The 23825-nt window shown below is 34.7% G+C and overlaps 1 protein-coding gene across 2 annotated transcripts in view; it reads left to right on the top strand.

Annotated features, from left to right (window-relative positions):
* The first annotated feature begins 5215 nt into the window (after positions 1-5215).
* The window catches only part of TECRL (trans-2,3-enoyl-CoA reductase like), a 142281-nt gene continuing 123671 nt past the window's right edge, over positions 5216-23825 (top strand). For both annotated transcript variants that reach the window (XM_019962821.2, XM_070791515.1), the window contains exon 1: positions 5216-5509. In XM_019962821.2, coding sequence (XP_019818380.2) covers positions 5231-5509 — 279 coding nt within the window. In that variant the 5' untranslated portion in view covers positions 5216-5230. The remainder of the gene's footprint in view (positions 5510-23825) is intronic.

Genomic DNA, 23825 nt, shown 5'->3' with positions numbered 1-23825 from the left:
CCATGGGATTTTCCACTACGATTTATTAAATCCACAATGCAATTGTGGAAACACATGGAGTGCATGCTTGTGTGCTCAGTCACTCAGTCGTGTTTACTTTTTCCGACCCTGTGGATTGTAGCCTGCCGGGCTCCTCTGTCCATGGGATTCTCCAGGCAAGAATACTGGAGTGGGCTGCCATTTTCTCCTCAAGGGTTCTTCCCGACCCAGGAATTGAATCCGTATCTCCTGCAGCTCCTGGCATTGTCAAGTGGATTATTTACCATTGAGCCACCATGGAAGCTCCAATACATGGAGTATCTATCATAAAACCTGAATAAGAGACAGAAGATTCAGAATATCCCTTGCAATACTGAAAAAGAAAAACAAAGTTAGATGGCTGAGATTACCAGACATCAAGTCTTATTATGAAGTTACTCTAAGAAGGACAATGTGGTTTTGGCAAAAAGAATAGACAGATTAATGGAACAGAACAGATAGTCTAGAAATAGATCCACATAAATATAATCAAGCAAGTATAGACAGGCCATTGGAGAAAGGATAGTCTTTCTATCAAATGGTACCGAAGCAGCTAGATACCCACATGCAAAAAGAACATCTATTTATAGACCTTACACCTCTCACATAAATTAACTCAAAATGGATCATGGACATACATGTAATATACAAAATTATACAATTTATAGAAAATAACATCATAAAAGCACAATCCATGAATGATGAAAAGATAAATTGGAATTCATTAAATTTTAAAACTTTTGCTTTACAAAAAATACTCTTTAGAGAATTAGAAGACAAACCAAACAGTAAGAAAGTATTTGGAAAACACATATATGATAAAGGACTTATCTCCAAGATATAAAAGGAACTCTCTAAACTCTACAGTAGGGAATAAGAAAGCAATTACAAAATGGACAAGAGATCTGGGCAGGTACTTCAGCAGAGATGTACAGATGGAAAATAAGCATAGGAAAAGATACTCTATGTCATTTGTCATTAGAGAATTGCACATTTAAACATGAGATACTACATCACACTTATTAGGATGGCCAAATTCCAGAACAGTTATAACACCAAACCTGTGGAGGATGCAGAGCAACCGGAACTTTCATTCATTGCTGGTGGGAATGCAAAGTGGTACACTTTGAAAGGCAGTCTGACTATTACAAAGCTAAACAAAGACCTACTATTCAATTAAGCAATCACACTCTTAGTTCTTTACTGAAAGAAATTTAAAATTATACTCCAGAGGAATGGTACGGGAAGGGAGGTGGGAGGGGGGTTCAGGATGGGGAACACATGTATACCCGTGGCGGATTCATGTTGATGTATGGCAAAACCAATACAATATTGTAAAGTAATTAACCTCCAATTAAAATAAATAAAAAAAAGGATACTCACACATAAACCTAAAACACAAATGTTCAAAGTAACAACAAAGATGTCCTTCAATAGATTAATGAATAAGTAAACTATGGTACAAGATATAATGAGGTATTATTCAATCATTTTTTAAAAAGCTCTAGTTTTAAATGTGTATTGTTAATTAAAAAAAGTCTGTCTGGAAAAACTATATACTGTATGATTTTAACTAACGATATTCTGGAAAAGATAAAACTGTGAAGACAGTAAAACAGATTAGTGGTTGCCAGGAATTTAGGAGGAGTAAAGAGTGGAATGGATATGTAAAGCATAGGACATTCTCAGGTCAGTGAAAGTATTTTGTATGATGTTATTATGGTGGACTCATGAATTTATTTGTTTGTCAAAACTCACAGAACTATAAAACACAAAGTCTAATTCCTAAAATAAAATATTGTCTTTAATTCATAAATATTTATCAATATTGGTTCATTAATTGTAACAGAATTTCACACTAATTCAAGATATTAATAATAAGGTATATAGTATATAAGGAGGGAATGGAATTGTTTACTCAATTTTGTATGAAATAAAACTGCTCTATAAAATAGCTCTATTTATTATTTAAAGTGATCTCTTAAGAAGTAGCACTTCAAATGGAAAATAAATTTAAATGATATGCCTTCTGTCAAAAAGAAATGAAAAATATGAGGGTAAAGAACAATGATACAATAAGGCCTCCCTTCACTTTTTACTATAAGTATGTTCAATTGGAATAAAGATTTCTGTTTTACATGCATCATTTTATAATAGTTTTCCACTAAAAAGATTTTCAAACTATTATCTATTTTAAAGTGGTATCCCAGGTCTAGTATTAAACCAGTAGTAATTAATGTTAATTTCATTATGATCTATTTAGCAATAATTTAAAAAAAAAAAACTTAGCAAATAGAAAATCTTTTATTTTTAAAGCTACTTCAAAATACTAATGAAATAATAGCCTAATATACAAAATGATTTTTTTTCTTTGAAAACTTTTAATATAGGTGACTCACATAGACAAAAACCTGCAATTTACTCCCTTATAAATAATGCCATTTACACCCATTTTTTCTTTCTTCAACTTTTTTTTTTTTTTTTTGCATGTGTGGGTATGTCTTAGTTGATACTTTTTATTTTGGAATAACTTCAGGAAAACATTGAGAATAATTGTTTTGTGTGTATTTTTTTACCTAGTTCCCCTAATTTCAACATCTTTCATAATATTTACCAAAACTCAGATATTGATATTGGTACTACACAATTAGTTAAATTTCAGATTCTATTCTCATTTATTTTCTCTTAAAATACAATCAATATACTACATTACATTTTCTATTTGTGTCTTTATATAGTATCTCTTGATCTATAACTTTATCTCAATTGTTTCCTTGTTTTTCATATTTTTAACAGTTTGAGACTATTAGGTATTTTTGTAGAATGTCCCTCAATTTGTGTTTGTTTGCTGTTTTCTCAGGGTTAGACTTATGTAATGAACTTTGGGAAGAATACCACAGAGCTGATGTGCCCTCATCTCATGATATCTGTCAGTATGTAATATCAACATGACTCTTCATGGTGATATTAGACTTGACCTCAAGGTTAAAATATGTCTCCCTGCCAGTTTCTTTACTCACTGTAAAGCTTCTATTTTCGCTTCCATTTTTTGTGTTACTTAAGTGAGACTTACACTCATGCGGAGATTAGCTGCATATACAATTTGGAATTCTTATGTAGGAAAATTTCATCTCTTGTCCTCGTTTATTTATTTATCACTTATTCCGTCACTTACTTATAGCAGTATGGACTCATAGATATTTACAAAGTTCTTTGAGTCAGAATATATTATCATCAGTATTTATGTTTTTGAATTATTTCAGTGTTGGCAATGGGAGCTCTTTCAGTTTGGCACCTGTGTCCTTTGACTATTCCTTTTTTTTGTTTTTAATAGAAGCTATCTCTGAAGATTATATTATATAGGTTGCAGAGTTATATTACTTTTGTATAATGCACTAATAGTTCACCTCACCATGTAATTAATTTACATCCTTCTGACTACACCTTCAATATACACTTATTGATCAATTATTTATTAGTTGATTTTTCAATACATGTGTATGGGGCCCTACTGTGTGCTAGACACTCCTCTGAGCACTGTGGGTAGCTTAGGGAAAGGCATCAGAGATATGACAAAATGCTGATGACGGAGAGTATTGTAGACCTCTTCAGAAAACTTTGGCTTTTTAATTATACATGAATAAAATATGAATCCTCAAGGAGTGTGTTGAGAAGTTAATCACATTGCTTGTTTTAATATAAAGACCGATCATTTCAGCAGCTGCATTAAAGACTATAGACTGACCAGTGTTCATGCAGGGAGACCAATTTGGAAAAGCAATACAGGTGAAATGATACTCTGAAATTAGCTGTGGGATGGTGGTAAGACTGTGTTCTGGATGATTTTTTTTATGATTTTTTAAAATATAAATTTATTTATTTTAATTGGAGGTTAATTACTTTACAATATTGTGTTCTGGATTTTTGATGGATTAGATCTGAGATGTGGGAGAAAGGGAAATGTTAAGGATAATCCCAAGTTTAAAGTGCTGAACAACTACGGTGATAAAACTGACAGTGTGTGTGTGTGTATGTGTGTGTGTGTGTGTGTGTGCGCAAACATACATGGACAAAATCCCTGACTTCTAGTGTTTAATAATAAATATTGAGTGGAATTGTGGTCTAGAGTATGAAAAACGATTACTGAACAATGTGTACGTGAATCTCTGGCACACAATGCATAGGCCAAAATGTTTTAATTGCATTATTTTATTTACAAAATTAAAGATTAGTTCCCTAATATAGATATATAGATTTCCCCCCTACTATTGTAACTATTTTCTTTTTCATGTTTTAATTGAAAATAATATCCTAGAATATTTTCCTGTAACATTTTGTAAAATTCCTTTGAATCAGTAACACTATAATTTGGATTTTTGTTATTCCTTCACCCGCTTTACAGGTCTCAGAGTACTTGGAGTTTTTTACAAACCCCTCTTTCTAGGTTGTTTTTTACTTTTCATTGTTCATTCTGAGCTTATTTGAATTTGCCATAACCTAGTTTTATGATACTTGTGATGTTTAGTACTGATTTTGCATATACATTTAATGATTTCCCTATGATATAATGTCTGTAAAAGTGTTAAAATAAGGTTTTCTTCCTTTTTCTTAAATTATAAAGTTCCTCTCTATATATCCCAATCACACAGATGACTTGTTGTTTTTCTGTTCTCCACATGTAATGAAGAATTTATCCAAAAAAAAAAAAAGAATTTATCCATTTTCTATCAGATGTATATGTGAGTATTCAAAATATGGCACAAATCTTTATTCTAGGAATTATTTGCCAAAAAATGTGTTTATGTAATAATGTACTAAGTATTAGTACATTACTAACAGCAGTATAAGATATAAGATAGCAGTATGATAATTTTTAGTACATCTACATATAAATGCAAGAATAATACATGTATTTGAAGATTAGTGCATCCAGAATCTAGAGTAATAAAAAATCTTGTCTATTTCTTTCTTGCTTTGGAATTTCAATACTACTGGCCATATTAAGAACCTGAGATAAAAGGAAAAAGCAAGAAATAATTTGAACGCTAGTAATCTACACTGCAGCAATTCACAATAGTGTGTTATATATAGAAAGAGATCAGTCATTGTTTTCAAGGCTGCTAAATAAAACTGAACTCTTGGAATGGCATGCCACTTGACCTTTCCTGGTTTCACCAGCAGTATTTAAGTTGTTCAAAGGGAGCACACTTGCATGTGTCTCCTGTTGACAAGGCAGCTTCTCCTGGTAGTTTGCAGAATGTTCAAAAGGCACAAGTCTCTTGCTTCAGAACGCAGGAGAGAGTTGATTTCTCGAGGAGCTACACGGTCCATACTGAAGGATGACATGAAAAATTTTCATTTTTTGTCGCAATTTATACTCTCAGCAGGCCCTCTAAAATCAACGTCAGCAGTTAAACATTCAAAAACTATTCACTTTGAGATTGAAATACTTGATGCTCAAACCAAAAAGCAGATATGTATTGTGGACAAGGTGAGTTTTATTTATTTATTTGAATTTCTCTTTTCTGCCTCAAAGATTATTGATCAGTTGATTGATGCTGAAAAAGACTATACCAAAATATATTTTTGGGTTTTCATACCAATTTTGTGATGAGTAGGGTGGATACTTTAGCATGTACTTTAAAGTATGTTTTGCATACTTTGTTTCTATAAAAGATACCCAATGCATCTTTCATATTCAATTTAAAGGGTAGCTAATAATTATTAGGTTCCGATTTTCTTCCTAATATTGGAGCCATTGTCAGGAGGTGAAATTTCAGTGCTCACCTTCTCAGCCTACATGACATTTGCCTAGGGTTTTCTCTTCAAGCACTTCCTTGCATATTCAAATGTCCATAGTTTTAATAGTGCTTTTAGAAAACAGCAGGCAAAAGGCACTAAATTTATTAAAATAATATGTAACATGTGGGATAAAATCTAGCCATTTGAAAATTGTTTAGAATTGATTTAATTGTCTACAGTGTTACAGTGTTTAGGAACTTAAATTACTGTTTAAAACTACAGAGTCTGAGTTCCTAAGAAGAATGTCTTGCTTAATATATCATTCATCTACACTCATATCACTGATGTTTCACTAAGGAAAGATAAGATATATACTTACCAGGTTAGAAAAATAATACACAAATATATATGTGTGTTGTAGATAGATGTGTATGTGCAATCTTCCAATCATTTTTAGTTTTTCTAAAGTTTGATAAAAAACAGGAGTACTTCAGTTTATTATGGGAAAGACTGACATTTTAATAAAACATTTATTTATTTTGCTCTAAAGACATGTTGAATAAGTATTTTGCTATTTTTCTAAAATGAAAATTCAATCACTGATTCCATTTATCTATGCTCTAGCTATGTTTCTAGATAAGAGGAAAAGAGAAGAAACTATTTACTTGTTTTTAACTGCCAAGAATATGATATATACCTTCTTATAGTAATTAAACATTGTGACCAGTCCATTAGTTGGAAAATACTTTTATTTACAGGTGGAAATGAAAGAGAGAACTTTTACAAGTTCATGCAGGTCATATGTGGAATGTATGAAATTGAAAACCTTTACTTCAGAACTCTGAATCATATTATTTCTCTATAGTACCACTAGAGTCATGTATAAATTATAAATATGCATTATGTATAATGTATTTTTAACTTACAAACTTCAGGCATGTTACAATTTAAGTATTTCGGTAAAATGTGTGATTTTTTTAATATTATACTGTAGTAGGATAAATTTTAAAGATAAAACTACTATCTAGAAGTTGTTGATGTTTGTAGGTTCTCACTACTGAAAATTGAAAACTTACAAGGAAAATATAATAAAATTAAGGTAGAATAAAACAATAAATGGAATAGATATTATATTGGCCAACGATTTCCAAAGAACATGATTCTAAAATGAGATGTTATTGTGTCTTTTCTGATATGTGTCTAAACTTTGACATGAAATTCATTTTAAAGTAATGAGAAAATGTTGAGCTCCTAATTATTTCCCTGCTACATTTAAATTTCCTATTATTGAGATTTTTAAGACACAGGGCTTGCATTTTTAGGTATTAATTAAACTGCACAAAATTTAAGCATACAGAAAACCAATATTCTTTTCAGATAAAGATTTGTTTTCAGAATCTCACATCTGAACTCTAAGAGACCCAGTAATTGCATCTCCAATGGCAAATCTTTAGGGACATTCATTAGGCTAGCTACAGGATTAATTTGGGATTCCTCACGGCCTTTACTGCACAATCAACACCATCTGATGTGTAACTTGCTGCATCCAAATCATTGACTTGTCAGCACAATGGGCTTCGTTTTGTCTTGTACTAGTTTTGCAATTTGGTAAATTGTCTCATAATGATGGCAAGACATATAAAAGAAAAAAATCTGGATTAGTTTGCTGCTTTGCTTTATGATTGTAAACATGAAAAAATAGTGTTTGTTGTCTCACACAGTTTTTTCTTGAACAAATTAACAGCTATATTAATAGTAGGTCATGTTAATTGCCTGTCATTATACTTGGCTCTACCTAGTATATGAAAACCGTGTTACTTAAATTTGGTCTCTGTCTTTCAGTAAGTGTAATAAAAGTTATAAAGTAGTAAAAGTTAAAGGTCATATATTTTGGAACAAGTATACTGGGACCAAATACCTACTACATCAGTCATATCTATCAAACACTCAGGAAAACCATTGAAGTGCTTATCACCAGGACTCTTATTTTGAACATAGGTTAATGAAATCTATTTTATAAGCCTATGGTGAAGAGTAAGAATAAGATATGTAACACATTTAGCATAGTGTCTTGAACATAATAGGGAAAAGAAATTTTTTTTAGCTTAATAATCATTTGGAGGGAGAAACTTAATATGCCTACAAATCCAAGAAAAAATAAGTGATGAAACACTTGAAAGTTACCTATTGAGAAGATTTGTTATAATATGTTATATATGAATTTTAAAATATGCATAGGATGTATGTATTTAGTAATATGTGCTGAACTCTAGTAGAAATTTTGTTGCATCTAGCCAATACAACTTTAACTGAGGAATGGGCATAAAATTTTTGCTCAAGATATTCATAAGACAAAAATATTAAAGGAATTCTTTGGATTAAAGAAAACATATTGAATGACATTCTTTTATTCATACACACAAACACAAACACCCCAGGAAACAAATCCTTCTATTATCCTCTCAAGTTTCTATCTCATTTTTCTCATTACTTTTATCGTGGTCATGATGTCTGTCCACATTTTCCTCTTTCATTCTATTTTAAACCCACTGCGTTCAGGCATTTGCCTCCATCACTTCTCAGAACATGAACTTGCTGAGGTTTGCCAGTGAGGCAGTGATAAATACCTCACTAAATCCAAAGGTCAATTCTCATGCTTCACTTACTCAGTATATGGATACCGTTTGCCACTGTTAAGTACATCATCCTCCATAAAATATGTTTGATACTTGAGTTCCAGGAAAACACACATGCATTTTAAAAAAAAACAATGTTGCTGACTTCTTCCTTTTCTCTTGCTGCTTCTTTATTAACTGACTTATTAGATGTGGACTGTCACCAACTCAGTCATCAGGACTTTTCTCCATGTTTAATCATTTACCTATGGAGTGCTATAGCTTTAAATATCATCTGTCTATTGATGACTCATAAACATGTAATCATAGCTTATCTTTTCCCCTGAAATGCAAATCCAATTATCTTTGTGTCTATCTTCCTATGTATGTATATATGTATGTATGTATCTATGTAGCTATTTATCCATCCGTCTCTCTATACAGCTATTTGGATCTTTACTAGGCATCTCAAACTGAAGTATCTAAAACTGAGCATTTGGTCTTCCCTGAAAATTTTTCCACAGAGTTTTCTAAATCAACAAGTAGCAACTACACACTTCAAATAGGTCAAGCCAAACACTTGGAGGCATCATGACTGGTCTCTTCATCTCACAGCCCACATACAATCCATCCTCTTCATGATACTTTCAAATATATCCAGACTGACAAATTTTCACCGCCTCTCCCACCAGCACTGCTAAATCTTTCCTCTGCTCTGTCCTTAGCACATTCAATATATACTCTACATAGCAACCAAAACTAGACTGTTAAATCATGTCAGAGAACACCATTCCCCACTCATAACTAGTCAGTGTGTTCCTTTGGGTCTTTACTTCCTGTCACTTTTTCCTTGGGGCCTTTCCTGACTACCTACTTAAAACTGCAAAGTCTGCCATTGTTCTTCATTACCCTTCCCTGTTCTACTTCTTTACTAAAACCTATTACTATCTAACATATTGTTTATTTTCCTTTTTTCATTTTGTTTATTATTAGGCTTAACCCTATTATGCTAGCTTCACAAAGTCAAGGATTTGTTTGTTTTTTTTTTTTTTCCTTCACTCCTGTGTCTCTAACACTTAAAACAGTGCTTGGTCCAAAGAAAGCACTTTATTCAATTATTTATTGAATAACTCAATGCCTGTTCAAGAGATATGTGGATTTGATAATGCACTCATGTTTAGCAGTGGTAGTTTTGGGATGGAGGAGTATGATATTTAAAAATACTGCTTTTTTTTACTATTTTCTAAATCTAATTTGGGCTTCTCTTTTAGCTCAGTTGGTAAAGAATCTGCCTGCAATGCAGGAGACCTGGATTCTATCCCTGGGTTGGGAAGATCCCCTGGAGAAGGAAATGGCAACCCACTCCAGTATCCTTGCCTGGAAAATCTCATGGACAGAGGAGCCTGGTGAGCTGCAGTCCATGGGGTTGTAAAGAGTTGGGCACGACTGAGTGAATAACACTTACTTAAATCTAACTACAAATCAAATAAATGTAAATATATTTATAGAAAAGCATTTAATTAAATCATTTCATTGAATGCCCAAATTACTCTTGGCTTGCTCCCAAAAAGATATATAGAATTTAACTTTGTATTGTGTATAATTTACTAACAAATAGTCATGTTCTTATTATAGAAGCTAATAAGCCTTTCATAAAAAGGCAATGTGTATGGGAATATTCAATTGGTATAGTTATTTCCCATGAATAATTAAACTGCAGATAATATGAGTATTTTCTTGTTCTTTAGTGGCTAAGTCCTATCCGACTCTTTTTTTTTTTTTTTTAATAGCACATGCAACCCCATGTGCTATAGCCCATCAGGCTCCTCTGTCCATGATTTTCCAGACGAAAATACTGGATTGGGTTGCCACTTTCTTCTCCAGGGTATCTTCCTGACTCAGGGATCGAACCTGGGTTTTCTGAACTGGCAGGCGGATTCTTTACCACTGAGCCACCGGAAAAGCCCAATATGACTATTTGTGTGTGTGTGTGTGTGTGTGTGTGTGTGTGTGTGTGTGCGCGCATGCGCACACACACACAATAAGTCACTTCAGTTGTGTCCAACTCTTTGTGACCCTGTGGACCGTAGCCCTACAGACTCCTTTATCCAAGGGATTTTCCAGAATACTGGAGTGGGTTGCTATGGCCTCCTCCAGGGCATCTTTCCGACCCAAGGATTGAACATGTGTCTTTTATATCTCCTTCACTGGGAGGCAGGCTGTTTACCACTAGCACCACTTAGGAAGCCAAGTATGACAATGAAGACTGATAAAAGTGAGAAGATTTAAAAAATATTGTTAAATATCATTTTAAGTATTTTTGGAACATTAAAAATACATATGAAAAGTACATTTTTTAAAATTAACAATGAGTAATTTCTAGTTGCTAACTATTTCCATCTCACTTCTATTTTTTAAAATGTCAGAAGCTTATCTGGTGACAAGTGAATGATTCAAGAGCATGGAAAGAACTCTAAAAAGCTAAGCTCGTTAACATTTCCAATATCATCACATTCTTTTTTCTTTAATCTTTTCTCCAAGGAACTTGACCTCAAGAGACCTCTATCTTTTATTTTGTATACTCTATGAAAAAATTGTCAAAAACTTTTTAAAGACTTCTTATGAATAGAATCCTCAGTAATTCTCCAATTCTTTTAAAGGCAAAAATACCAGTGTTCACTAGAAAACTGTGGAGAAAATAATAGGCTAGTAAGATTTCACAAAAATTGAAGCCCATATTTATGGGCTTCCCTGGTGGCTCAAGCAGTAAAGATATATATATATATATATATATATATATATATATATACACACACACACACATATATACATAAAATAACATTAGTTAGTATTCAAACCTAGTATTCAAACCTAGAAAATACTAATACTTAAGTTAGAAAATTTGAGAATTCTTAATGTCTGACTTTGCCACTTTAAATATTTTATCTTGGACATGTAATTTAGCATATGTGTGCCTTAATTTTCTAATCTGTAAAATGAGAATGACACTTGTCTTAAAATGGTCTAATGGAAGTTTTCAGAATTTCATGCATATGCAAATACAAATATCTTCCTGTTCTTCCATTCCAACTCTTCTTTCTCCTTCTCTTGTTTTCTATTCCTCTTTTCTCCTCTATTTTTTCAGTCTCTTCTTCACATCCCTGTTCTCTTTTTTCTCCTCTCTACTTTATCCCCTCCATTCTATTTCTTATGATGTGGCATCATATCATTGAAAGTTTATGACTTTTGAACTAAAATACACCATATTTTAATATAAATTTGGCCTGCTTTTTTTTTCTCTTTTTCCTTGGATATAGTCCAATATATATGTCCCTTATTATCTTTTTCTAGAAAAGTATCTAGATATTATTAATCTTCTTCCCCTGTATAGAAGAAGAAAAATTGGCACAGGGAGTTGAAAAGAAGAACTTAGTGTGTTTTAGAACCAAACTTTGAATCTGGCCAATATACATTCTGTGGCTTGTTCTTAACTACCATACACTATTATGTGGAAAATTATTGACCTTTACTAGCCAAAATCCTCATTTTCTATTTAATTTCATGATTGAGGCATCTGACTTCCAGTAAAATGTGTTTCAGGCCATTGGTCCTATTTTACAAGGATGTCTACTTGCCTTTCCACTTAACATAAAGAAAGACTCTTAAGCATATTAAAATATATTTATGGACTTCCCTGGTGGCTCAGGCAGTAAAGATATATATATATATATATATATATATATATATATATATATACACACACAAAATAATATTAGTATTCAAACCTAGAAATTAAAAACATTTAAATTTTCCTCTAATAATAAAGATAAAATGTGCTTTAAAAGTTCTTATTTTTTAAGATTAAGAAATTGAAACAAATGGTTCCTTCCAGAAAAGGTAATTAGTATAATCATTTTGTATGAACCCACGAGATCCCCAGTGCCCACTCTTCTTTTATATATGATTGAGAATTCCATAATGCAGCATGCAATTGTGATTTCAAAATAATCATTGTTTAATATTTTCTGCCCTGTCTTATATTTCTCTCAGAAAAGGTATACCTATTTTGTATGTTTGTTCATGACATGTAGTCCAAATATATAATGTTATTGAAGAGATAATTTAGTGCAATGATTTATGCCCTGAAGTCAGTTATGTTTGTATCTGCATTTGAGCTTTGCAAATCATTGTCTTATCACCTTAACATATTGCTTAACTATTCTGATTCTTGGTTTTCCAAGTAGGATAAATATCAAACCAAAGTAAGGTCAACATCTATCTTCCAGGAGTATCTGTGGATTTTATACTTCTATGAAAAATATTGTACCATGTTTGTCACACAGTTATTTGTATGCAAATGAACATTATTTTAGATAGTGGTGATACATTTTAAAATGTTATTCCAGTGAAATGGAAAAATATTTAAACTGATAATTTTTTATTATGACTGTAAAAATTTAGGCATTTCAATGATAGTTATTATTATTCCTTTCTGAAATGATTAGTAAGGGCTTCCCTGATAGCTCAGTTGGTAAAGACTCTGCCTGCAATGCAGGAGACCCCAGTTGGATTCCTGGGTCAGGAAGATTTGCTGGAGAAGGGATAGGCTACCCACTCCAGTATTCTTGGGCTTCCATTGTGGCTCAGCTGATAAGAAATTCACCTACAATGTGGGAGACCTGGGTTCGATCCCAGGGTTGGGAAGATCCCCTGGGAAAGGAAAACGCTACCCACTCCAGTATTCTGGCCTGGAGAATTCCATGGACTGTATAGTCCATGGGACTGCAAAGAGTCGGACACGACTGATTAGGAAGCATTAGAATTAGAAAGCATAGTCACAGGGTCCCATCTATGCAGAATCAATTCCTAGAAGTCTGTATCCCACCTGCATATTCCAAATAATATGCATACTTACTTATACTATGTTATACCATGGAGACGCCAATAGATGTACAAGCAATTCCTGTCACTTTAATAGTAGAGAAAAAAAAATAATGTATTCTAGAAAACTATTAATGAATGACATTTACAAAACTAATATACACTGTTGTAAATATTTAACTAATTTATGTCTACACATTTCAATTTTCCATTTTTATCACTGTTTACAGTAAGGCTAAGATGTCATTTTTATCTCCTAATACATGAGGTCATGATACTCCATTTAGAAAATAAACATAGATGATTAGGTTTTAGAGGATGCCTCTAGAAATAAAATGGTTGAAATTTACCTGATTCAGTCATTCTCTTACTCTGTATTTTGACATTTTATAGTATCACAATCAAGTATCTATCGATTTAAAATATATTTTATTGATATATTGTCCACTGTTCTATTACCTTTTCGAGATAACGCATTAACACAAACAGATACAATTCCTAATTTCATTGATTTAATTCTCTCCTATGGAAGATGAACACTGTAAAAGTAATTTTATATGGAAAAATATATACAATGTGAGAAGGAAAACAAGGTAATTTGGGGTGGTAAACATAGGAAGATTACTTGGTCTGTTGCACAGGAAAAGTCTTCCTGGAGAAATGGTGTTTATGTGTGGCCCAGATAGTGAATAAGATGAAGAGAAGTAGGATAAGATAGACACTTAGGAGGTAGAAACAACAGTACATGTTGTTTGGTTGTCAGGAATGAGGGACAGGAAGGGTGTAGATATGATGCTAAAATGATGTTTGAGCAACTGAAGATCCTGAAGATGAAAATCCTTTATGATAATACAGTGGAAGAAACAAATCGATTCAAGGGTTTAGCTCTGATGGAGTGCCGGAAGAACTATGGATGGAGGTCCATGACATTGTAGAGGAGGCAGTGATCAAGACCATCCCCAAGAAAAAGAAATGCAAAAAGGCAAAGTAGTTGTCTGAGGAGGCCTTGGAAATAGCTGAGAAAAGAAGAGATGTTAAAGGCAAGGAGAAAAGGAAATATATACCCATTTGAATGCAGAGTTCCAAAGAATAGCAAGGAGAGATAAGAAAGCCTTCCTCAGTAATCAGTGCAAAGAAATAGAGGGAAACAATAGAATGGGAAAGACTAGAAATCTCTTCAAGAAAATTACAGATACCAAGGGAATATTTCATGCAAAGATGGGCACAGTAAAGAACAGAAACTGTATGGATCTAGCAGATGCAGAAGATATTAAGAAGGGGTGGCAAGGATACATAGAAGAAGTATACAAAAAAGATTGTCATGACCCAGATAATCACAATAGTGTGATCACTCATGTAGAGCCAGACATTCTTGAACGGGAAGTCACGTGGGCATTAGGAAATATCACTAGGAAGAATGCAACTGGAGGTGATGGAATTCCAGTTGAGCTATTTCAAATGCTAAAAGATGATGCTGTGAAACTGCTGCACTCAATATGCCAGCAAATTTGGAAAATGCAGCAGTGGCCACAGGACTGGAAAAGGTCAGTTTTTATTCCAATCCCAACGAAGGGCAATGCCAAAGAATATTCAAACAACCTCACAAAAGCACTCATCTCACACACTAGCAAAGTAATGCTCAAAACTCTCCAAGCCAGGCTTCAACAGTACTTGAACAAAGAACTTGCAGATGTTCAAGCTAGATTTACAACAAGCAGAGGAACCAGAGCTCAAATTGCCAACATCTGCTAGAATCATTGAAAAAGCAAGAAAGTTACAGAAAAACATCTGCTGCAAAGTCACATCAGTCGTGTCCGACTCTGTGCAACCCCATAGATGGCAGCCTACCAGGCTCCCCTGTCCCTGGGATTCTCCAGGCAAGAACACTGGAGTGGGTTGCCATCCTTCTCCAATGCATGAAAGTGAAAAGTGAAAGTGAAGTTGCTCAGTAGTGTCTGACTCTTAGCGACCCCATGGACTGCAGCCCATCAGGCTCCTCCATCCATGTGAGTTTCCAGGCAAGAGTACTGGAGTTGGTAGCCAGTGCCTCCTCCCCAGAAAAACATCTACTTCTGCTTTACTGATGATACCAAAGCCTATGACTGTGTACATCACAATAAACTGTTTAAAATTCTTCAAGAGTTGGGAATACCAGACCACTTTACCTGCCTATTGAAAAATCTCTATGCAGGTCAAGAAGCAACAGTTAGAATTGGACATGGAACTACAGACTGGTTCCAAATAGGGAAAGGAGTATATCAAGAATGTATATTGTTACCCTGTTTATTTAACTTATATGAAGAGTACTTCATGAGAAATGGTGGACTGGATGAAGCACAGCTGGAACACAGATTGTGGGAGAGAAATATCAATAAGCTCAGATATTCAGATGACACCCCCCTTATGGTAGAAATCTAAGAGAAACTAAAGAGTCTTTTGATGAAGTGAAAGGGGAGAGTGAAAAAGCTGGCTTAAAACTCAACTTTCAAAAAAACAAAGATCATGGCATCAAGTCCCATCATTCATGGCAAATAGATGGGAAATAATTGACACAGTGACAGGTTTTATTTTCTTGGACTCCAAAATCACTGCAGATGGTGACTGCAGCTGTGAAATTAAAAGACACTTGCTCCTTGGAAGAAAAGCTCTGATGAACCTACACAGCATATTAAAAAACAGAGACATTACTTTGCCTACAAAGGTCCATCTAGTCCAAGTTAAAATTTTTCCAGTAATCATGTATGGATGTGAGAGTTGGACTATAAAAAAGCTGGACACTGAAGAACTGATGCTTTTGAACTGTAGTGTTGGAGAAGACTCTTGAAAGTCCCACCAGTCAAATCTAATGGAAATCATTCCTGTGTTTTCACTGGAAGGACTCATCAGTTTGTACTTCCTGGGGGTCTTCAGTTTGCATTATAATGACTCATCAGCTGAAGCTCCAATACTTTGGCTACCTAATGTGAAGAACTGATTCATTGGAAAAGACCCTGATGTTTGGAAAGACTGAAGGCAGGAGGAGAAGAGGATGACAGAGGATGAGATGATTGGATTGCATCACTGACTGAATGGACATGAGTTTGAGCATGCTCTTGGAGTTGGTGATGGACAGGGAAGCCTGGTGGGCTGCAGTCCATGGGGTCACAAAGTGTAGAACACAACTGAGTGACTGAACTGATTGAATGTTTGTTGTGGATTTTTATGTTTGCTATTAGTTTGCTTTCTTATTATTTTTCAGACTAGTTGAGAGTAAGGAAGGAAGCAAACACTCAAGTTTGTACATTTTAAATTGGAGATCTTTGGGAGATAACCAGTAAGCAGTTGCGTTTGAAGATGTAGAACTCAGGACAGTGGTCCAGGTGAAATATATTAACTTGAGGATTAGAATCATATAGGTAGTCTTTGAGGCCTTTTGAGTAGAGAAGATAAAATTAAGAAAGAACAATGTGATTGATTGGAAGGGAAATGAATCAACTGTAGAAAACTAAGAAATTCCAAAATGTAAAGATTTTAAATAAAGAGATGAAGAAGATTTTAAATAAAGATATAAATGAAGAGAAGGCTCCAGAGTATTAGAAGAAATATGTCAAATGTTATATAACAGAAGACTAAGAAAAAAAATTGATTTGAGAAAAAAATTGATTAGAGATCAGTAGAGTCAAATGCAGCTAAGTAAAACAGAGGAATGCTGTGAGTGTCCCATATATTAAAGGTTGCAGTATTAATTGCTGAATTTAATGAGACCACTTTAGATACAATAACTTGGGGGGAATCTAGTCTGGAATGGGACTGCCAAGAAATGCAGAATAAAAATTTGAGTTTCCTGAAAGGCCCTTCCTTTGTAGGTTGGGGACGGGGGGAGAGGCTCTTGAAAAATGTACTTGTCCTAACTCTATTATTCAATTTTATACTCTTATTTATTTCAATTTACATACTTGGAATTATCTTCTACCTTTTCTTTATTACTCCATGTTTCAATATTCTATACTACTCAGCTATCCCAAAAGAGCCTTGTAATTTGCATTGTTTAACTTTTGATCAAATTTGATTCATGTTCCTGAAGTGTACTGTCACAATCTTATGTCTAATTCACATTCATTCTTCATGGTCCAACTGAGACAACAACCATTTTATGTGCCAGTATTATATCCTATAAGCAGATGTGTTCTTTGTCCCAGTAATAATTAGTTGAAATCTCCATTATGTACGTTATATAGGCTAGTAGTTGGGACTGAGCATTTGTACCTATCTTAACAATTTGAAAAATTGATTTTGTGCTTGCTCAATCACATAATCTTCTTGAAATGACAATTGTATCTGGTATATCAGTATTTAATTTTATAGCAACTTAGTTTCATTTTATTTTACAAATGAATTAGTCTACAGCAAAGTAGAAATTTTTCAGAAGTGATACTTTATCCCACATAGTTTGAGAAGCACTAAACAAGATGACATGAAAGTGACCATTTCAACACTGCCATCATTCAAGCAGATCAAATCACCTAAATGCTATTTTACAATATATGTATCTTGGATGCAAAATAAGAACATGCCATATTTAGGTTCTTCCTGGATTTCTTTCCAAAGATCACAGTTTCTTAAAAGGCAAAGTAAAATAATAACTCTCAAAGGTTTGTGCTGTAAACATAGAACAAAACTTATGGCTAAAATGACAAAATTTTAGACAAATACAAGTAAATGAATTGTGTTTCTCTTGGAAATTTAAAGATCAGATGAAAAATGAAATGTTAACCATTTAAGGAAGAAAATTTGGAGAATTATATTGTGCAATTAAAACAGAACCTGCTGCTGCTGCTGCTAAGTAGCTTCAGTCATGTCCGACTCTGTGCGACCCCATAGATGGCAGCCCACCAGGCTCCCCCGTCCCTGGGATTCTCCAGGCAAGAACACTGGAGTGGGTTGCCATTTCCTTCCCCAGTGCATGGAAGTGAAAAGTAAATGTAAAGTCGCTCAGTCGTGTTGGACTCTTAGCGACCCTATGGACTGCCAGCCCACCAGGCTCCTCCATCCATGGGGTTTTCCAGACAAGAGTACTGGAGTGGGGTGCCATTGCCTTCTCCCAAAACAGAACCTATTTCCTATTAATTCAAGACTGAATGAAGAAACTTAATAATTGGAATCATATGTTTAATAGACATACAACATTTTCTTTACAGAACATAGCTGTGAAATGGTGACTATATTTTAGCAAGATGTGTAGAGGTGAGAGGGTTATGGCTACTTTGTTATTTAAATTAGACAAAGTTACTTTATGAGTGGCTACTGTATTTTAGGTTAGTTACATGGGGTTGAAAATTAGACACATTTCTTTACTCTGATATGAATGAGAGAGACTAGACATTTTAAAACAAATTATAATATGACTAAAAGCATAGGAGAGTTTAGCCCAAATTATACTAAGAAAGCTGAGAAAAGAATACTTCTCATCAGAGGGATGTTTAATGGGTGAGGATAAGAAAACTGAATTCATTGGAAGGAGGGATTCAAAAATATTTTTTTTAAATATGTATAGTATAATACATTCACATATGTAGGGTAGAAAGAACATCCTCTCAGAAGAATACTTAGCATAACAAAGGCAAATAGACAGCAAAGTAATAAGCAAGATTTCTGGCCCTATATAATTAAGTTCATGATGTGATGCTGCAAAAAGGAGTGAATTGAGAAAACAAACAGTAGATGGTGTCAGAGAAGACAATGGCACCCTACTCCAGTACTCTTGCCTGGAAAATCCTATGGACGGAGGAGCCTGGTGGGCTGCAGTCCATGGGGTCACGAAGAGTCAGGCATGACTGAGTGACTTCACTTTCACTTTTCACTTTCACGTGTTGGAGAAGGAAATGGCAACCCACTCCAGTGTTCTTGCCTGGAGAATCCCAGGGATGGTAGAACCTGGTGGGCTGCCTTCTGTGGGATCACACAGAGTTGGACACGACTGAAGCGACTTAGCAGCAGCAGCAGAGCAGATGGTGTGGGTGGGACTGATGGTATGGGTGGAGGCCTACATGCCTTGCAAGGCATCTGGACTTCTTATTCTCTTTCAAACCAGAGGGATAATGTTTTCAGATCTGCCAACTGGAAAATTAAATCTGGCAACCTTGTGAAAGATAGACTGAAAAGTAGAAAGACTGAAAACAGAGAGTGCAGTAAAACTGAGGAGTAAATATTTTCTCAACCTGTTAAGGACAAACATGGGAGATAAATTGACATCAGGGGATCTGCTTAGGCTTTGAGGATACTCAGCCACCTCTCACATGTAACTGGTTTGTGACATTGGGCAATGGCCTTGTTTCTTTTCCCTTATACTTAACTGATACAAGTTATCTGATTGGAGGCACCTGAACATATATCACCTTCCATGAGGAATTTCCCGAAGGAAATGGCTATGGCTCAGTGCCTTGAACAAAATAGGACACAGCTAAAAAAATTTAGAAATTTACAAATTTAGTACAATGAGAATTCTCAAATCAGTTAAATATACTAAAACCCATAAAATAAAGGAAGGCTTAACAACAGGTTTATATTGAAAGAAAAGTATGTATGTATGTGTATTCTCCAAGTTTGAGGTATAAGTATAAAACAGTTCAAATAAATATAAATCATTGGGCCCATCTTTAGGTTACCCTTGAACCTTTAAGCAATATATATATATATATATACACACACACACACATATAATTTCTAATTTAATCTTTACTGAATACCATTCATATAACAAAATATAATAATTTTTCAGTGAACATACAGTGGTTTCTATCAAATGTAGTACAGCCCACACAGGTTAAACAAATATATGCATCCAGTTTCAATAGAGTAGAATGTGATGTTACAAGTGAAAGGAATATATTATTACCATTTTATTTCAGTTTAATGCTGTTTCACTGGGATTCTATTATTTGGATTTGTAATGAATCAAGGCAATCTCTCTAGATGTATATATGTTATTAATTTGTCAAATTAACACTAGTTATGTGGAGCACATGGTGCCAGATGGTAAGTTAAGTTTCAACAGACCAGGAGGGAAACTGAAATAGAGTTTAGTATTCACAGCCCCTTGAAGAAGGATCCAGCAGGCCTCAAGGGACTACACTGCAGAGTACAATAAAAGAGAGACAGGACATGGGCACATGCCTTCATTATGGTCCATGAATGGAGTAATTTGGGGTTTCTACACTAAAGCCAGATTGGTCCATTCAAACCAAAATAGTGGGGCTTTGGAAAAACCTGTGGGGAACTTATCTAAGGAGCACATAGGAGGAGGGCTTAGCAGGTGGGTGAGACTGTGATCAGAGGAGCTGTAGGGAAGTCACATCAGAAACATAAAACTTACTTGTGACTTTGAGGGTTGTTACTGAGGGCATCCAAATGGCTGATGGGTAAGTTTAAGGTTACTGCAGTCTGCTTTGTCAAACAATACACAAGACCAGGCAACAAAATGATGGAGTGACTTAGCTAAAGTCAACAAAATCTGAAAATGTGCATGCTGTAGTAATTATCAGAAAGTTCACAGTGAAGCAATTTTTGGTTCTTTCATATTCTAACAGTTCAAACAAAATAGATAAAGCCTGTGTTTACAAAATGTATTTCTGTGAAATATTTTTATGTGATTTTTTAGGCTTTTATTTTTTTTTCAAAGAAATTAAAGGAAATTGAATTCTAAGTATGTACCTTGTTCAGATTAACATTTTATTATACTTGTAGTAGCTTGAAAAGTAACTGTCAAAATCATTAACTGACTTGTTGCTGTGATCTTAATGTTACTTAAATATAACAGATTTAATTGTTCCTTTTACTGACCTCAGTGCTCAAAGTTATCTAGTGACAACTTTCTTTCCTGTAACTATCCATTATACCAAAAATATTTTAAAAATGAACGATAATTTAAGGAAACATTAATAAATGAGCATTCTATTTTTACTTATTTATTTTTAAATTTATTTTATTTTATTTTTTAACTTTACAATATTGTATTGGTTTTGCCAAATATCAACATGAATCCACCACAGGTATACACGTGTTCCCGATCCTGAACCCTCCTCCCTCCTCCCTCCTCCCTCCCCATACTATCCCTCTGGGTCGTCCCAGTGCACCAGCCCCAAGCATCCAGTATCGTGCATCGAACCTGAACTGGTGACTTGGAAGTAAGCCAGAAAGAAAAACACCAATACAGTATACTCTGTGGGAGCATTCTATTTTTACAATGTATTTTAAATTATCTAAAGGCTTAATTTAAAATATATTTTAAATTATCTAAAGGCTTAAGGTAATTAAGGCTAAAGGCTTCAACAGTACGTGAATCATGAAATTTCAGATGCTCAAGCTGCATTTAGAAAAGGCAGAAGAACCAGAGATCACCTTTCCAACAACCGTTGAATCCTCAAAAAAGCAAGAGAATACCAGAAAAACATCTACTTCTGCTTTATTGATTACTCCAAAGCCTTTGACTCTGTGGATCGTGAGAAACTGTGGAAAATTCTTCAAGAGATGGGAATACCAGACCATCTTACCTGCCTCCTGAAAAATCTGTATGTAGCTCAAAAAGGAACATTTAAAACCAGGCATGGAACAGACTGGTTCCACATTGGGAAAGGAGTATGTCGATGCTGTATATTGCCATCCTGCTTGTTTAACTTATATCATGATGTACCAGAGTACATCATGAGAAATGCCAGGTTGGATGAAGCACAAGCTAGAATCAAGATTGTGGAAGAAATATCAATAACCTCAGAATCCCAGATGACACCACCCTGATGGTGGAAAGTGAAGAAGAAGTAAAGAGCTTCTTGATGAAGGTTAAAGAGGAGAATGAAAAAGATGACTTAAAACTCAACATTCAAAAAAAGAAGATCATGGCATCCGGTCCCATCATTTTGTGGCAAATAGATAGGGAAACACTGGAAACAGTGAAAGATTTTATTTTTGGGATCTCCATAATCACTGCAGATGGTGACTGGAGCCATGAAATTAATAGACACTTGTTCCTTGGAAGAAATGTTATGACCAACCTAGACAGCAGATTAAAAAGCAGAGACATTACTTTGTCGAAAAAGGTCCATCTAGTCAAGGCTATGGTTTTTCCAGTAGTCATGTATGGATGTGAAAGTTGGACTATAAGAAAGCTGATCACCAAAGAATTGATGCTTTTGAACTGTGGTGTCGGAGAAGACCCTTGAGAGTCCCTTGGATTGCAATGAAATCAAACCAGTTAACCCTAAAGGAAATCAGTCCTGAATGTTCATTGGAAGGACTGATGCTGAAGCTGAAACTCAAATACTTTGGCCACCTGACATGAAGAACTGACTCATTTGAAAAACCTGATGCTGGGAAAAATTGAAGGCAGGAGGAGAAGGGGATGACCCAGGATAAGATGTTTGCATGGCATCACTGTTTTGATGGACATGAGTTTGAGCATGCTCTGGGAGTTGGTGATGGACAAGGAAACCTAGTGTGCTGCAGTCCAGGGGTCACAAAGACATGACTGAGTGACTGAACTGAACTGAAAGGCTTAAGGTAGAGAAGACTGAAGGGACAATATTGTAGGAAGTGAAAACTGATTTTTATATTATATTAAGATTTGTATTATCTTTCTGATACAAGTTTTTGGTGCATGTTTGTACTTCCTGGGGGTCTTCAGTTTGCATTGTAAGTAAAAGGAGAGATGGAATTTATATTTTTGCTAAAATTTGTATAGTGGCAGATTCTAAGCTCCACATAGTCCTAAATTATACATAAACATGTGATTTATATTTATGTATATTTACAATGCATCTTCCCAGATAGCTCAGTGAGTAAAGAATCTGTCTGCAATGCAGAAGACACAAGAGACTCAGGTTCAGTCCCTGAGCTGGGAAGATCATCTGGAGAAGGGCCTGGCAATCCACTCCAGTATTCTTACCTGAAGAATCCCATGGACAGTGGAGCCTGACAGACTACAGTCCATCAGATCACAAAGAATCAGACAGGACTGAAGTGACTGAGCTAAGCACAGTACGGCATATTGTATCTTTCTTTCTTGTATAAAAATGCTGCTATTTGAATGGCTACATGATAAGAGCTCAAAAGTTTGGAGGTGATCATTATTTGAAGATGATACTACCTTTAAAATGTTTGGTTGACTACTATTCAGATACCTACAAAGATATCTTCAGTTCCGTCACTCAGTCATGTCCAGTTTTTGCGACACCATGGACTGCAGCACATCAGCCCTCCCTGTCCATCACCAACTCCTGGAGGTTATTCAAACTTTTGTCCATTGAGGTTATTGATATGTCTCCTGGAAATCTTGATTCAAGCTTGTGTTTCATCCAGTCCAGCATTTCTCATGGTGTACTCTGCACATAAGTTAAACAAGCCGGGTGACAAGATACAGCTTTGACATATTCCTTTCCCGATTTGGAACCAGTCTATTGTTCCATGTCCAGTTCTAACTGTTGCTTCTTGTCCTGCATACAGATTATTCAGGATGCAGGTCAGGTGATCTGGTATTCCCATCTCTTTCAGAATTTACCACAGTTTGTTGTGATACACAGAGTCAATGGCTTTGACTTA

Source organism: Bos indicus, chromosome 6 (assembly GCF_029378745.1).
Source record: "Bos indicus isolate NIAB-ARS_2022 breed Sahiwal x Tharparkar chromosome 6, NIAB-ARS_B.indTharparkar_mat_pri_1.0, whole genome shotgun sequence".
Taxonomy (NCBI): domain Eukaryota; kingdom Metazoa; phylum Chordata; class Mammalia; order Artiodactyla; family Bovidae; genus Bos; species Bos indicus.
The sequence above is the reverse complement of the archived record's forward strand: the minus strand, read 5'-3'. Positions and strand labels throughout refer to the sequence as shown.